We start from the raw sequence: 15,638 nt of genomic DNA, 5'->3' as shown, positions 1-15,638 counted from the left end.
TTGAAGTTTCCATTGTCAGATTGGGGGATCTTTTGTAGTTTAATGTCTTATGAGAATAATATTAGAGGTCACGTGTATTACCTATTATTTTGAAAGGTTTCCTTTTTATTTATTTATTTTTTTTTTTTTTCAAGATTTTTTTTTTTTTTTTTTACCACCATCATATTTCACTACCACCATCTTTCACAACAACAATCAAAACAATGTCAAATCAGCAGCAGCAACAATCCCAGTCGCAGCAGCAGAAATCTACTTCTCAAACATCTTCTTCATTAGGAGTTCCTGGTGTTGCGGGTACTGCTGGATCGCCTGCTCCTCCTCAACAGCGGCCTGGCGCGTCTCAGCAGCCTGGTGTTTCGCGCACCGTCATTGACCATCTTAACAAGACAGGGTTCACACGCATTGATGCGACTGCACGTATAGAATCATCACATATTGCAACGCCTGCAGTAACTCAGAACAACTTACGGCCAGAGCCTGGAACTGGTAACTACTACCCCAATGGCCTTAACTCGTACTATAAATCCACCATGAGTCCAGAAAAACGCGTCACCAGCGGACCTGTTTCAGGTCCCAAGTATCTCCCCGATGGGTCCAACGGTCCTCCTGCCACTACTACAACACCAACAACAACAACAACAGCTTCGACAGTACCTGCTTCTTCATCCATTGACTCTTCTGTAAAACCAACCTCAGCTGCAGCCGCTGCAGCAGCGGCCTCTGCACGAAAACTTGACAAAGCTCCTAGCGTTGCGACACAAGCACAACAGCAGCACATTTACAATACCCACGATCGGCCATACCTTGCACTGCGTGACTGGACTGAAAAGTCTTTAGATCTTTACAAGCCTGAGCTGCGTCGTGTTCTCTACCCTGTCTTTGTGCATATATACCTTGACCTTATTTCCAAGGGCTGCGTTAAACAAGCTAAGGACTTTTTTGAAGAAAACGCGGCTGACCATGCGACTCTTCATTATCAAGATTTAGTTGTTTTGTCAAGAATTTCACTTCCTGCCCATATTGAAGAAAATGAGCTTACAAAGGCCTTCAGAAACAACAAGTATGTCATCAAAGTCTCTCGCACCACTTTTGACTTACTCGTGTACTTCTTGCACGAAATTGAAGATATCGGTGGATCTGCAATTATCAGAATCATCAACCAGTATATCGAGGCCAAAATCACTACGGCCAGACCAAGCAGATTCTCAACAGAGTATGTTTTGGACCCTGAGGAAGGTCTTCCTGGAGTTTCATATACCCCCAACGCCAGCGGAACCAAACCAAGCGACTCCTCTTCTTCTTCATCAACTGCCCAGGCTGGACCTCAGCAACTTAAACTTGGCCGGTTGCCTCTTGACCCGGATTTTGAAAAAGATGTGGAAATGGAAATTGCTGATGAAAACAAGGCCGATCCACAAGAATGCGATCTGCTCATTAAAGAGTTTCAAAAAATGCACACAAAAGAGTCAGACTCTCCATTTCGATCTGCGCTACCGCTACCTACATATCGGGCAGCTGATATTGCAGCTGAGATCCAAGCTGTCAAAGATTCACGTAATCGTATCACAATTGGTACAACTCAAACAGCCTTACCTTCCGTGTGCATGTACACTTTTCACAATACACACGATGACCTTAACAATCTCACCTTTTCAGCTGATGCGTCACTAGTTGCCACAGGATTTGCAGACAGTTTTATTAAAATTTGGAGTCTCAAGGGGAAGCGTCTTAAAAGCGTATTGCGCGACGACGAATATAACTACGTGGATATGAATGGTGTTGCTTCCGAGAATCCAGACACATCTGTGCTTGCACGACGATTGGTAGGCCACGCCGGCCCAGTTTATGGTCTTAGTTTTTCACCAGATAATCGGTACCTACTCTCATCTTCAGAAGACCGTTCCGTGCGTTTGTGGTCAACGGACACCTATACAGGTCTTGTCGCGTATAAAGGACATACTGGCCCTGTATGGGACGTATCTTTTGGTCCCTTTGGTCATTACTTTGCAACCGCTTCACACGACCAGACAGCACGCTTATGGAGCGTAGATCACATTTATCCTCTGCGTATTTTTGCAGGACATCTTAGTGACGTTGATACAGTCTCATTTCATCCAAACAGTATGTATGTCGTTACAGGTTCTAGTGACAAAACGTGCCGTTTATGGGATATCAATCGTGGAAACTCAGTTCGTGTATTCACTGGTCACACAGGTCCTATCAATGCAACTGCAGTGTCTCCTGATGGCCGCTGGCTTGCGTCTGCTGGAGAAGACAATGTTATCAACGTATGGGATCTTGGATCCGGTTTACGTCTAAAAACTATGCGCGGTCATGGACGTTCGTCAATCTATTCGCTTGCATTTTCTCAAGAAGGCTCAGTTCTTGTTTCATCCGGAGCAGACTGCACTGTTCGTGTATGGGATGTGCGCCGTGGCACGAACGATCAAGGACCAGAACCAATTGAAACCTATGTTGATCCTTCACTAGCGGCTGGTGGAGGAAGCGGTGGCGTTGCTGCGGCCGCAGCAGCAGCAGCTGCTGCTGCTACAGATTCTAGCGATGACAAAAACGACAAGACACGCAGTGGTGGATCAATTAGCGGGGTTTCTGGAAAACCCGGTGCAGCTGCAGATTTTGAAGGTCGCAAACGCAAGGAAGTTCCTGTCACAGCGGACCATTTGGCTGTCTTCAATACTAAAAAGACACCAGTGTATAAAGTACAATTCACAAGTAGGAACCTGTGCATTGCGGGTGGCGCCTTTATGGGATAAAGATATAAAAAGGAAATATTAATTAAATAGCACTACCACAAAAATACAAAAGAAAAGCGTTTAAAAAAAAACAAAAAAATTAAACACATGTGAATCTAAGAAGCTTCAGTGCATGTTGTAATCGTAGTCGTTGTGCACGTCCCGGGGAGTGGCTCATCAGCGGGGGCACCTTCAAGGACAGACCAAAAGATATCAATGCGCTCAAACAGAGGCGACCCACGTTTGCTTGTACCTTTGAACCCATCTAAATCATTCCATAAAAAGGATACACATCCTGATGTTTGAGAAAAGTCAAAACCATCTGCACCGCCATAGGTTTCAAAGAAAGCATTGAACCACATGTATGCCGACGAATGCAATACTGGTAGTGTACCACCAACCATAAATTTATGTTGGAATGAAAAGCGAACATCGGCTGGAACAACAAGCCCAAGACCATTATCATTGGCAATGCCACCCTGTGGCACCAATACTATGTACTCTGGCATACGTTTGGACACATCTGCATCGGTAAAAGTGTAAACAGGATTGATATGTGCCCCACCTTCTGTATAATGAGCAACGGATATGTCTATTTCTGGATAATAGGGTTGCCATACCCGAACCGAATCAATGCGAATGCAAATGGGGACGTAATATTGCTGATCTAAAACATGAACCCAGTCTTCAACATATCGTAGATATCTGCGCTGACTAGCAATAGAAATTCCATCGCCAAATGCAGTACGCATACGGTTTTCAGTAAAAAGAGCTGTCGCCTTTTCAAATGAGTAACGGAATGCTGACATGAGAAATGCGCATGTCATAGATCCTGAGCGACCCTTACCCGCTTTGCAATGAAGTACGGCCACATTGCGTGTATCGCAAGCTAAATATTGTTTGATTGCATTAATAGCTTCAGGAAAAAGCTCAAAAGGAGGAGGGTTATGATCTGGAAATGGGAAATGTGAAACTCGTCCGTACACATCCTGATCACCATAGCCTGACTTTTCGGCCTGGAAGTTAAATAGGCGCCAGTTACAACCATGCTTTTGATCAAGAAAAACAAGGAGATCTGCAAGCCACATGCGATACCAACCCTTAATACAATTGTTGGTTGGCATTGAACAGACAATGAGATTTGGCATGATATAGGAGAGATCAAGAGTACAAGTGCCGGTAAAATACTGCTTCTTGGGTGAAGCCATTGCATATCTGATAACAGAAGCCATGGTATAATATCAATTGGTATAGTTTTAAAAAGTTATTTTTTTATTTTTTTTTAGTATTTTAGTATTAATTTTTTTTAATATATATATATATATAATAATAATTCTTTTAGAAAAAAAAAAAAGAAAGAAATGTTCAAAAGTGATTAACTTCTCGTTTTTATATTTTGAAGTTGATGAGAAATCTAACATGAGCCGCGTTGTCGTAAATTTCTATAATAGGAATATCTTCTTACTTGCCACAAAACATGTAATGTCATACATTCTTTTTCCAGGCCAATGAAACAAAAAACGACCTCCACTGAAAAATTTTTCTATTAATTTACTCACCGCCACCACCAAAAACCCTTTTTTTTCTTTAAACTCATTATTCCCATCACCCTATAGCAATCATCAAAACATTATCACAATGGTTGAACTTACACCTATCAACGACGAACAGGCCGAGAAGTTGTTTGAACAGGCCGAACACCAAGCTGAAGTTTCTGCTGCTGCCGCTGAACTTGTTGGAGAAGCCCTTGAAGAGGCTGTTGAAGAAGCCCTTGGTGAAGCCCTTGAGGAGGTCGTTGAGGAACTAATTGACGAAGAAGCTGCTGCCGAAGAAAATGACGATGACTTTGAGGATACTGACGGCGAATCTGAGACCGAAAAGCCTACCGCTAGAAAGCCTACAGTTGAAGATGTTGACGAGGATGAAGACGAGGATGACGAAGAAGATGACGAAGAAGATGACGAATATGAGGAGGATGTATTCGATGAGACCTTGGCTGAACGCATCATTGCCCTGAAGGCTGTTGTCCCTCCTGCTTACCGCAATGTTGTGGGTTCTGTCAGCAGCGTGGTTAACACACTCGTCAGCACTACCTTTTCGTTTACCGGCAAGGCTTTGTGGGTTGTTACCACATCCGCTCTGCTGTTGGGTGTCCCACTGACGCTCTCGGTCATTAGCGAGCAACAACTGATTGAAATGGAAAAGGAGATGAGACTCACCCAATCTACCAATGAGATGCTTGCTCCTGGTGCAGAAAGCGGATTCCAGCAAGCTCCCGTGGCTTAAAGGCTGTTACTAGTGATGACCTAATGAAAAAGAAGAAAATTTAAAATGAACTCCCCGGAATTTTTTATATATAACGTCCTGATATTTTTCCAAAATGAAATGTACATAATAGAATGATGGAATTTTTTGCAAAATAAAAAAAAAAAAATAATAAAAATCTAAAGAATAAATCTATTTGGTTTTGCTTTCTGGGGTAACCTTGGGATATTTAATGTAGAGACACCCAATGTCCAAGTAAGTTGTGATTTCAATAATAAGCTCCGCAACAAAAAACCCGTAGGTAGCAATTGATGCGCCAAGGGATAACCAAACAAGTGCTGCATTAGTAATATCAAGGTTCCAATGGTCAAATAGAATATTGTTGCTTGCCAGCAAGTTGACAACAATGGCAATGGCCGGGACAAACATGGGTGCAGAAACTGTGGGGAAAGGAGATGAAGTGACGTGAGCAGTAATAATGCGACCAACGCTGAGTGCGACAATGGCACCTGTGGAAATTGAAAAAGGCAGCAAAAGATAAGTTTGAATGACAATTGGTGCCATAGCGGCCCATGCAGCCAGAGTAGCGTAAAAAGCTAAGTAAGGAACAGTGCCTCCAAGAGCGGACCCGAGAGGTTTGCCTGACTTTTTGCATGAAACCAAAACGTTTCCTGTTGCCGATAGAATGTTAAAAAGCAATGCAACAGCAGCAACTCCCATATAAATATCAATCACATTAAGTTTCGAGATAAATGTTGTAGCGGGAGAGTCCTCGCCAAAAGTAAGATCCAAAAACTCGGTCGCCTGTTGCCCAAAAAGTTCAATAACATTACTATGGAAAAGTTCAGGGCCGCCTTGAAATGCAATAAAAAAATCAAGACCAACAATGATGAGAATGCCTTCAACAGGGCCTGAAAATGCAGAGAGGTAAAGCATGCCTGTGTGATATTCCTCCCACGTGCTGAGATAGAAGTTGGAGAGAGTAGCAAATTGAGAAATAAAGAGTGGCCAGCCGTAGCCCATGTTGACGGCTGAAGCAAAGATGAGAGTTCCAAGAGTGGTGTTAATTGCATCAACACCTTTAAAGGTTAGATATCTATTTGCGGTGTTTTTCTTTAATGTACTTACAATGATCGAACAATTCGCCCAAGGGGCTGCTTTGACCGGTTCGGCGGCTTTTTTTTTGTTGTGTTAGTGAAACTTTAGATAAGAATATAAAAGGTTAAACTTACGCTTGCTGGCCATCAACAGCATCAAAAGTCTGGTAAAGAAAAAGGCCAATACCATAGGAAACATAAACCCAAGGACTGCTAACAGTATCAAGACCTGGGTTCACCCAAAGCATGGTGATAAAGTTAATGACAATGAAGCTAAATCCAATAAGGGTGACAAGATTGGGTGCCAGCCATAGCGGGAAGATCTTGACAAAGTTCGTCCAGAAAGGTTTCAAAATATACCGAGACACCAGCGAGTGATCTACAGATGAATACTTGTAGTTCTTGAGGCCTGGAAGCGCACTCTTCCGTAAGAAGACGCCCATTGTTAGATTGATGAAGGGTTTTGGATTGGATGTTGAGTTCTTGAAGGGAAGAAGAGAGGAAAAAATTAAAAGCTGGCAAAAAAAAAAAACAAAATAAATTAAACTAAAAGGGGAAGATCTTCATTTCATAATAATAAAATTGTATATATTAATTAATATAATTAATATAAAGTAAAATAACTGGCTATTAATTTATTAAAATTACGTAAACCGGAAATTATCCGAATTTTTGTTTTTCCGCTTACATTAAATCACATGATGTAATTATTAAATTAAAGATTACTTAAATATGACTAATTAATATAACTTATAACTAATTAGTTAATAAACTCTTGATTGAAGCCTAATCTTTTTTTTTTTCTCCCTACAAACCACCATTAAAACGCAGTGAGCAATCCCCACTCAAAACCCTTCACACCTTTTAACATCACCACCTTGAATTTGCTAATTTTTTTTTTTTTTTGCTTTCAAAACATCATTAAAATTCCATTGAAAAGCCCTATGTAGCTGCTCTTATTTGATACCCACAGAACCCCAAATACCCTTAAGATACCCTTTAATTTTCTTTCTTTTTTTTTTTTTGCAACCTACCATGGCAACTTCTGACCCACCAAATTTCCTTCCCTCAGTAACCAACCGTGTGCGCCGCAACCCCCACATTCTTCCCTCTATCCCATCTTCTTTGAACTCTTGGATCCTTTCGGCTCGACGAAATGACCGTGTTTCTTCAGATGCTCACTATGGTGGGTATTTTTTATAGCTCTTTTTTTCTAAATTTGCTAACTTAAAATCAAGCTAAACTTTTGAGAAAAACACGCAGAGAATCTTTCCTTCAGCAGCGAATTCGCAACTTTTTTCAAACTGTAGACCAAAATGAAAATTCAGTTGACGATGATGATCGTGATGGCCATGAATACTACAATAACTCTAAGGACTCAACGAATGCGCTGGCGCCCTCTCAGTCTTTAGATTCATATGTTTCTTATGACTCAGATAGACCCATGGCACCGTTAGAGGCTTCTCCTCGTCGGAGACACAGTATGGCATCAGCCTTTGTTCCTACAACTCCTCAAGATGATGATGAAGATTTGCTCAAACTTCTTCAACAAAGTCCGTCACGAGCATACCAGTACTTTGTTTCACACCGTAGGCTTTCTTCAGGGTCATATTGTACTTGCCGTCGTCGATCCGCTTCTGTAACGGTTTCACCGTCCTCTCTTTATACTCCTAAAGAGCAACGACAGCAACCTGGTCGTGCATACTCTTTTGGTGGTTTGCTGGAATCCCGCCCTAACCTTGTGCAGCGCCACACATTTCCAACTATCTATGAAAACGTTTGTCTCAACACTAAGGTTTTTGAGGACGATGACGATGACGAAGATGTAGAATATGAAGATAATCATAAAGATACCCACAACAAAAGTTCACCATATACACCGTCTACATCGCCACGTCGCAGGCCCGCAGACTTTTACTATCCCTCACCTACTTCTCCCAAAGTCGTTGCAACATCTCCTGAAGCTCGATTGCGCGCACGTGTTCATGCAGTCAAACAACCCGCAACAGTTTTTTTTCACCAAGACTTTTCTTTTGACAAATGCGGTCGGCCATGGGCTGCGCATCCCTGGACTGCGCATCCATCTTGGCACCGTTTTATGCGTGTTCAATACAAACTTTCTGGTCTTGAGGATACTTGGAAAACTCAACGAGTAAGCTTTTTGCAAGCCTTTCGCCGCGACCGACTTCAACAGCGCGCAAGCAGTCGCAGAATGTCAAATCCATTTTAATCATTTATAAGCTAATTTTTTTATGACACGGGTCTCTGTTTTTATAATATATTTTTATTTTTTTATTTATTTGAATGCACGTATTTTTTTTATTCTTTTTTTCCCCCCTAGTTTGTTTCATTCCTTAAGCAAGATAGTTGTAAATTTGTCGCTCATCTGGGTCCCGTTCTAGGTACTCACGCTCAAGCAAGTTGTCAATTCGAGACTTGATGAGAGCCTGATCAGCCTTGAACCGTTGCTTGAGCTGTGAAATCACATCTTGCACAAGCATTCCATGATCCATTCGCTTACGTGTCTTCATAACTCTCACAATAGCTGCATCCACCTCGTACTTGCGTGTTTGGCCCACCTTAGCCAGCGTCTCTTTTTTCTCTGAATCCGTTTCCACCTTGCTTGATGATGACACAGCTAGCACCTTGAATCGTGTCATTGATGACTCAAACTTGTTGTTAAAGAAGAATTTATCACTAGGCTTTACATCTTTGGACATAGGTACTTTACGCAAAATACGAGTCCGAGGAGCAACAGCCAGCGATTGCAGATGCCTTACTAAATCCGGTTTAGAGATGTTTGTTGCTTCGTACAACTGCTCAAAAGTCAGTCCAACGGGATCGGTCATCTCTGTAAACTGCAGCAGAATAATCATTGCTAGCGTCGGCATGTTGATTTCATGCACTCTCTTTGCAAACCTCACCTTAACATCCGCGGTTCCCAGTGCAGAATTCCATGCAAGTTTTCGTCCAGTATGTCGTTTTAAGTAAAACCGCTCAAACCGAAGCCGCTCTTGTTCAATAACGTCAGGATAATTACATTTAACCTGCGAGGAAACAACGCTTACAGGCCAAAATGTTGACGTTAAAACATTCACAGAAATGTCCACTCGACCCTTCTTGGTCTCAGGAGTTGGCGTGCCAGGTGTTTCAGACTTGGCTCTCTTCACTGTTTCGTCCTCTTCATTCTCTTCTTTGTATTCAATCATCATCTCTTGTGAAATCTTCATGTCTTTAAACATGCCCTCGAGTCTTGAAGTAAACGATGTACCAATCTCCATCTTTAGCTTGGCAATCATGCTTCGCTCGATATCGTCAGACAAAGACTTGCTGTTGAGCAATCTCTTGGCCAAATGCGCCTTGTAATAGTTTTCAAAAACATCTTTGTCTTGGATAAACCGAAACAATACAATCGACTTCTCCAATGTATCTTCAATCTCCATCTCCGTCTTACCCTTGAGTGACTTCTTTAAGTTATCATCAATAAACAGTGAAAGATACTCAGACACCTTGTTGTTCTTGTTAATAAACTCTGCAAAGCTATTATCAACAGCTTGATTGATACCGCTATTTTGGTAAAGACTTTCTTTGATTATTTTGTCAAACTTCTCCTTTAATGTAAGAACCATTTCCACCCATTGGATAGCAATAGCTGTCGGGCTCTGAGAATCGGACTTGCCCTTGCCCTTTTCAGTACTGTTATGCCCTCCACTTCGTGCCTGCTTTGCTGCCTGCAGCGCAGCTATCGATCGCTGGTTAATCTCCATTCCTCGCTCAATAACGGCTGCCTGTAAAATATCCTTCAAAACATCAAATGTGCTAGTGACCATCTGATACAGCTCATAGGTCGTCTTGATATCCTGATACTGGTCCGTATCAATCCAGTGCTTAAAGCCGTTTTCTGGAATAGCAAGAACCTTGGGGAATCGGTCAGTAATTAAAACTCGCTGGACACCAAGCTGCAGTCTTGACAAAGATGACGGTAAAAGATACATGTTGCAGCGCTGGTTCTCGTCTTTGATCCAGGAATTTGTTCGAGAAATATAAATTGATGCGTTATGGTTTGCCACGAGGAGATTATCGGCGGCATCCTGATAATACTTTTCCGTATCTTCAAATAAAATGGGCTCAAACCGACCAATATAAATCGATTTTCCCATGAGGGCTGTATCAGGGAGGTACTCAAGCATGCTCACTACTGATTTGATAATAGGTCGGTCAGCGGTAATGCCTTCGCGGTCTTTGCGTAGTAGCCCTAGAATAGCGCAATAAATTTCTTTCTCTATAACAGAATTAAAAACAACATCACGAAATATTGATAAGCCAGCATCATAAATCAAAGGCACATCGGCTTCGCGGGAATAGACACGATCCAGGTACATGAGAATGTCGCTAATCATCCGCATGCAGATGCAATGGTCGTTCCACACCCCAAGCGTCACTGTAAGAAGCTCAATATTTGGTTCAGTTGAAGCCAGAGTTGTAGTTGAGGATGTTGATGAAGCTGATTTGCCATCATCGGCCTTGTTTAGTTTAGTGCCCTTGTACTTTGGCAGCAGGCGGGTATTGAGCTCTGACTCCAGGTGAGCCCGCACCTCAGCCTTTACTGCTTCATACAACCGCTTTCCGTTTTTCCTAATGACAATAGTATATGCTGTTCGATATAGTTCCTCAAATGAAAGCCGAGAAGCATCTTTCCTGTGTATTTCTTTAATAGCTGCCGACAAAATGGGCCAAGACGACTCAAAATCGGCGTCCACAGTAAGATTCTAAAATTAAATCTGAATTAGCATTACATATACTCAAGCAAAACATATTTATATCTATATATAGATTGATTTATGAAAAAATATTCGTACCTTTCTCGGAGCTCGAATCCGGGCCCGTCGAGACATCATTTTGGCATTCGTTGTGAGTGTAACGAGTTGAGTTACGATGAGAAAAAAATTATAATAATGGTGGTAGTGGTGAAAAAAAGAAAAAAAAAAAAAACCCTTGATTAAACCCATTAAAGTTTTGCCATATAACTCAAACAGTAGAACAATAAATACTATCACTTTCCTTTTAAGCCGTTCCACCAAACTTTTCAACCAACGCAGGCTCTACCAGATGCGTACTACCCAATTCATTTCCAATAGCTATAAAGAGTGTTAAAAACATTTTTTCATTGAATTAATTTAACTTACTTAGCCAACCCGGTCTTAGGTTACGCAAACCACCAAATAGTTCAAGTTTACGCGAATGCTTCCCAGCCATTCGCTCTGCAATATGATACAACTCGTCAGGCTTGTGGCTCTTTTCACGGGTCCCTGAAACAATCACGTCAACATCTAGCCGACGAGCAAGCCACTGTGGGTTACCTTTGACTCTTCTATTTGTTAAAAACTTTGAAATCAGTCAGCTTGCTATACTAACCCCATGAGAACGTGCTCTTTCGAATGGTTAAGCCAGTGACCAGTACGGCCTGTGCAAATAGTTCGACTTAACTGGTTGGTCTTGCACCAAATCAGCTCCTCAATGTGCTTGTAACCCCACTTGCGCAAACACTTACGCCCAATGTCAATGGCACGGCCTGTGACCCATAAGAAAAAGACTCCTTCAGTCTGCAAACACTCCATGTGGAACTGCAGCATGTCTTCATCAGAAGTTGCTTCATGAATATGCGGAGTATGACTCTTAATTAAATTTAGAATTCAGCTTTTTCTGAACTTTTTTTTTTTTTTTTTTTTTTTGAACTTACGATAGTGTTTGTATGAATATCCCATGGTGCTACTATTGTTAGTATTTAATTTTTTTTTTTTAAAAAAAAAAGCTGTACTTACGATCTGCAATAACAATAGCAAATTGACCTAACGCCGAAAATTCCAGCTTTCGAACATCAATATTGATCCATTGCATGGTAAGCTCCTGAGTACATTATTAGCATTGCTATGATTGAATGAAATGCGCTTACCTTTCTGTGTATAACACCTTCACATGGGTAGATAAAGGTATCAAACTTAGACTGCTCTTGTATCTTTTTCTGCACTTTATCGGGTAGAGAAATGTGATAGTGCACATAGCGACAGTTTTTCCCTTTAAAACAAGTATTAAGATAAGAACAATCTCCCAAAGAAACATCAGTATTGCTAGCAACAATAGCATCAAAGTGGATCTTGTTGCAAGTACCGCATTGCTTTTCTGAGCACTCATTAGCACTTTTATCGCACAAAGCTGTGTAGGGTATCGCAGGTTCTGCAATTGCTGCTTCACGCTGTATAGATTCTAATGCTGTCTGACGGTTTAGCTGTTTAAATAAAGTAGATATTTCAATCATTTTAATTTTTTATTTAAATACTTTAATATTTTTTTATTTGAAATACGGCGAAAAGAGTCTATATATATAATGGCAGGATTTTATTCTGCTGGCCTCATAATTCTAATCAAAAAGCTCATTGAAACTCAAGTCGTCAGGACCGCCGCACACATGTATTTTGGGGTTGCTGAGGTAAAGTCTGAGTAATATTGTGTTTATTTTTTTTTCTGTAAAAAAATAGATATAAACTGCCACCATCATCACCATCATCACCACCAACAATACTTTCTTATTATAATACCTTAAAGAAAATGCCTCCTATAAATAATTCAAAGTCAAATAATAGGCGCCGATCTATGCGCGATGAAATAGGAAAGGAATATGATGGACAGTTTAATGACGATGAAAATGAAAAACGCAGTCGACGCGTTAATAGGCCTACCAATGACCCACGTCGTCAGTCATTAGGTCTTGGAAATCGAAATGTAAATGCGACACCAATGCGGAACTCAGCTACACCAGGCCCAGTGTTTTCTGCTGCTGATTCTCCAGGATTCAGGACCGTTCCTATTATGGCTAGTTTTGAAGATGTGATGAATCTTGTCAAAAACAATAAGATTACAGAAAGTAACTCGTGGAATTATCAACTAATTGATTACTTCCATGACATGTCAGTACTCAAAGAAGGAGATGGAATTAACTTTCAAAAGGCTTCATTTACCCTTGATGGGTGTGTTAAAATTTATACGTCGCGTGTTGACTCAGTGTCTTCAGAGACTACAAAACTTTTAAGTGGTCTTTCTGAGCAATCTGGAAACGGAAAAAAGGATGGAAAGAATCAGGAAGATGAAAATGAAGGTGATATTGTTGAATCAAGACAAAAATCTCGAAAACGAAACAGAGGAGAGTCAACACTTGCTAAGGATTTTTCTGAAATCAAGGCCAAGAAACTTGAGCTTGAGCTTGCTGTCGATCCACTTTTTCGTAAAGTCATGGCAGATTTTAACGAGGGTGGAGCCCATAGTCTATTATTAAACAGTTTGAGCATTGATGGAACCGGTCGCGTCGTTTTTGATGGACAAAGTGATGCAAATGGAGATGCAGAGAAAGAATCAAATACAGCAATGCCCCCACCAGACACACAAATACCCACAGCACAAGAAACGCTAAAATCTCAAAAAAATGTCATTCAAATTGATTTAGATCTTCTCCGAGAGCGATTTTTCCCTGATATAGAAGAGCTTAATGAGATGAGCGTTTGTCCATCTTTACCTCGTTTGGAAGAGATTGTCAAGGACCCATCTAACTCTGTTTCTATTATACCTGACGTGGAGACGCTACAAATGGAAGAAGCTGATCGCATAGAGCAGCAAAGAAGAATGATGCAAACAAGTATAAGCACATCAATTTCTTCGACACTTCCTTCAGAAAACCAGCAACAGTACTCTCATGAAGATGACGATGATGACATAGTAGACGGTGCAGCATTTATTCAGCAAAAATTAGCTGCAACACAGCCCAATAATGGATCAGAGCATGTGGGACAAGAAAACCAGAATAGCGGTGAAAACGAATTAGGCGGTGACTATGGTGGTGATTATGATAATGATTATGGGGGTGACTATGACGGTGGTTATGGTAGCAATGATGACGACGATGATGGTGATATAGGTGCATTTGGATTGATAGACCCTGAAGTTGATGGAGAAGTCACTTTTGGCGAGCCAGATGTACCGACTCAAAAGAATATTAATGATGATGTTGACATGGAAGAACCCCAACAGATCAATGAAAAGGCCAATGAAGTCTCCGGCGAAAAAGGACAGGAAGCTTTTACTCAGATTATGGCATACTTTGATGAAAACTTAAAGTCTAACTGGGCTGGCCCAGTTCACTGGAAAATTCAAAAAGTAAAGAATCTTATTTGCGTTGATCAAAATCCCCAGGAACCCGATGCGGTAGCTCCAAAACCTATTGAAGAGATTCAGGAAGAAGCTTTGGATGGTATAGACCCATTGCAACTAGGTTCTGAAGAACCAGCGCCTCCTGTCACAACAGATGGAAAGAAAAAAGTTCGAAGACGAAAAGAGATCATGACCATTGATATGCTAAACGACCAGGATGTTATGGATGATGACATTTTTATTTCTGGTGAAAGCCGGATATATATTCCACGAAATCAACGCAACATTACTACAAACCTTTTGCCAGAAGATATGCATTTCCAGTCTGATGATTTGATTCATCTTTTTTACAAGCCAAAGGCAACTCTTTTTCGCAAAAATAACAGTGTCACTGAGGTTAGTGTTCACATTGATTCAATTGGTGATAAGAACGTTGATGCCGAAGGCTTACCGAAGCCAGATGATTTCATTGATGAAAATTTTTTTGCTGGTCATATGAATGAAAATGGTCAAACTGATATCCATCCAAGCTTTGGAGACGATGCATTTCCGGCATTTGATAATGATGGTGGAGACGATGATGACAATGATTACGGTGGCGACTATGGGGACGACGATATGGATGAAAACACATTCCCAGACGCCACACAGGCTGATCCTTTTGGTTCTAATGGTGATGAAAGACTGGGAAGTGTTGGACTGGATGGTACCCGTATAGACTTATTGGGAAGTGTGCGGGCTCGACCAGAATACGTTCCATATGCCCGGTCAGCCAAACGAGTAGATCTAAAGCGTCTAAAAGATAACTTTTGGAAATTATTGGATCTCGATGAAGCCAGCAATAATGAAGAAATGGAAATTGAAACAGAAGAAGAAAGTTTGCCACCTCCAGAAAAGTCACCTTCTATCCACCACGAAGAGCGCATGTTTTCTTCAATGATGAAAAACTTAGACACAATATATCAGGGCCGGCAGCTTCAAGATATTTCAACTAGCTTTTGCTTTATCTCGCTACTTCACTTGGCAAATGAGAAAGGTCTTGTACTGGAATCACGAGAAGATTACACAGACATTGCTATTAAACGAGATTTGAATGTTAGAAAAGATCAACTTTCTGCATAATTTTCTTTATAATATAATTATATATTTTAAGTGTATTTTTAATTTTAATTTGAACTGCTCTAAGGATTTATTTAAAGATTATGGAAGAACATCGTTCATGAAAATGTACGATAAAATGGCCGACCCCTTTAAAGGAACATGGACGTACACTTATATTTTGAAATAAACATTAACTGGAGGAAACCAAACACTTTATTAGAAA

General features: G+C 40.9%; 8 protein-coding genes across 8 annotated transcripts; 4 read left to right on the top strand and 4 right to left on the bottom strand.

The window, feature by feature from the left end:
- Positions 1–203: 203 nt before the first annotated feature.
- SAPINGB_P004396 (uncharacterized protein) lies at positions 204–2,774 on the top strand (the record flags this gene model as incomplete). The annotated part of the gene is made up of 1 exon (XM_031999111.1): positions 204–2,774. One exon carries the CDS (start codon positions 204–206, stop codon positions 2,772–2,774), a length of 2,571 nt encoding a protein of 856 aa, XP_031855002.1.
- Positions 2,775–2,869: 95 nt separating this feature from the next.
- SAPINGB_P004395 (uncharacterized protein) lies at positions 2,870–3,985 on the bottom strand (the record flags this gene model as incomplete). Its single annotated transcript, XM_031999110.1, has 1 exon — positions 2,870–3,985. The coding sequence occupies one exon, from the start codon at positions 3,983–3,985 to the stop codon at positions 2,870–2,872; it is 1,116 nt and encodes a 371-aa protein (XP_031855001.1).
- Positions 3,986–4,391: 406 nt separating this feature from the next.
- SAPINGB_P004394 (uncharacterized protein) lies at positions 4,392–5,039 on the top strand (the record flags this gene model as incomplete). Its single annotated transcript, XM_031999109.1, has 1 exon — positions 4,392–5,039. The coding sequence occupies one exon, from the start codon at positions 4,392–4,394 to the stop codon at positions 5,037–5,039; it is 648 nt and encodes a 215-aa protein (XP_031855000.1).
- A 171-nt stretch (positions 5,040–5,210) lies between these two features.
- SAPINGB_P004393 (uncharacterized protein) lies at positions 5,211–6,558 on the bottom strand (the record flags this gene model as incomplete). The annotated part of the gene is made up of 3 exons (XM_031999108.1): positions 5,211–6,097; positions 6,147–6,193; positions 6,251–6,558. 3 exons carry the CDS (start codon positions 6,556–6,558, stop codon positions 5,211–5,213), a joined length of 1,242 nt encoding a protein of 413 aa, XP_031854999.1.
- A 592-nt stretch (positions 6,559–7,150) lies between these two features.
- SAPINGB_P004392 (uncharacterized protein) lies at positions 7,151–8,345 on the top strand (the record flags this gene model as incomplete). The annotated part of the gene is made up of 2 exons (XM_031999107.1): positions 7,151–7,301; positions 7,354–8,345. 2 exons carry the CDS (start codon positions 7,151–7,153, stop codon positions 8,343–8,345), a joined length of 1,143 nt encoding a protein of 380 aa, XP_031854998.1.
- A 124-nt stretch (positions 8,346–8,469) lies between these two features.
- Positions 8,470–11,013, bottom strand: SAPINGB_P004391 (uncharacterized protein; the record flags this gene model as incomplete). Its single annotated transcript, XM_031999106.1, has 2 exons — positions 8,470–10,884; positions 10,975–11,013. 2 exons carry the CDS (start codon positions 11,011–11,013, stop codon positions 8,470–8,472), a joined length of 2,454 nt encoding a protein of 817 aa, XP_031854997.1.
- A 166-nt stretch (positions 11,014–11,179) lies between these two features.
- On the bottom strand, positions 11,180–12,431 carry SAPINGB_P004390 (uncharacterized protein; the record flags this gene model as incomplete). The annotated part of the gene is made up of 6 exons (XM_031999105.1): positions 11,180–11,253; positions 11,302–11,486; positions 11,531–11,790; positions 11,856–11,887; positions 11,938–12,022; positions 12,069–12,431. 6 exons carry the CDS (start codon positions 12,429–12,431, stop codon positions 11,180–11,182), a joined length of 999 nt encoding a protein of 332 aa, XP_031854996.1.
- Positions 12,432–12,721: 290 nt separating this feature from the next.
- SAPINGB_P004389 (uncharacterized protein) lies at positions 12,722–15,436 on the top strand (the record flags this gene model as incomplete). Its single annotated transcript, XM_031999104.1, has 1 exon — positions 12,722–15,436. One exon carries the CDS (start codon positions 12,722–12,724, stop codon positions 15,434–15,436), a length of 2,715 nt encoding a protein of 904 aa, XP_031854995.1.
- Between the last annotated feature and the right edge of the window lie 202 nt (positions 15,437–15,638).

The sequence above is a fragment of the Magnusiomyces paraingens genome, assembly GCF_902498895.1.
Source record: "Magnusiomyces paraingens strain CBS 517.90 genome assembly, contig: contig3, whole genome shotgun sequence".
Taxonomy (NCBI): domain Eukaryota; kingdom Fungi; phylum Ascomycota; class Dipodascomycetes; order Dipodascales; family Dipodascaceae; genus Magnusiomyces; species Magnusiomyces paraingens.
Note: the sequence above shows the minus strand (reverse complement) of the source record. Positions and strands in the feature narration are given on the sequence as shown.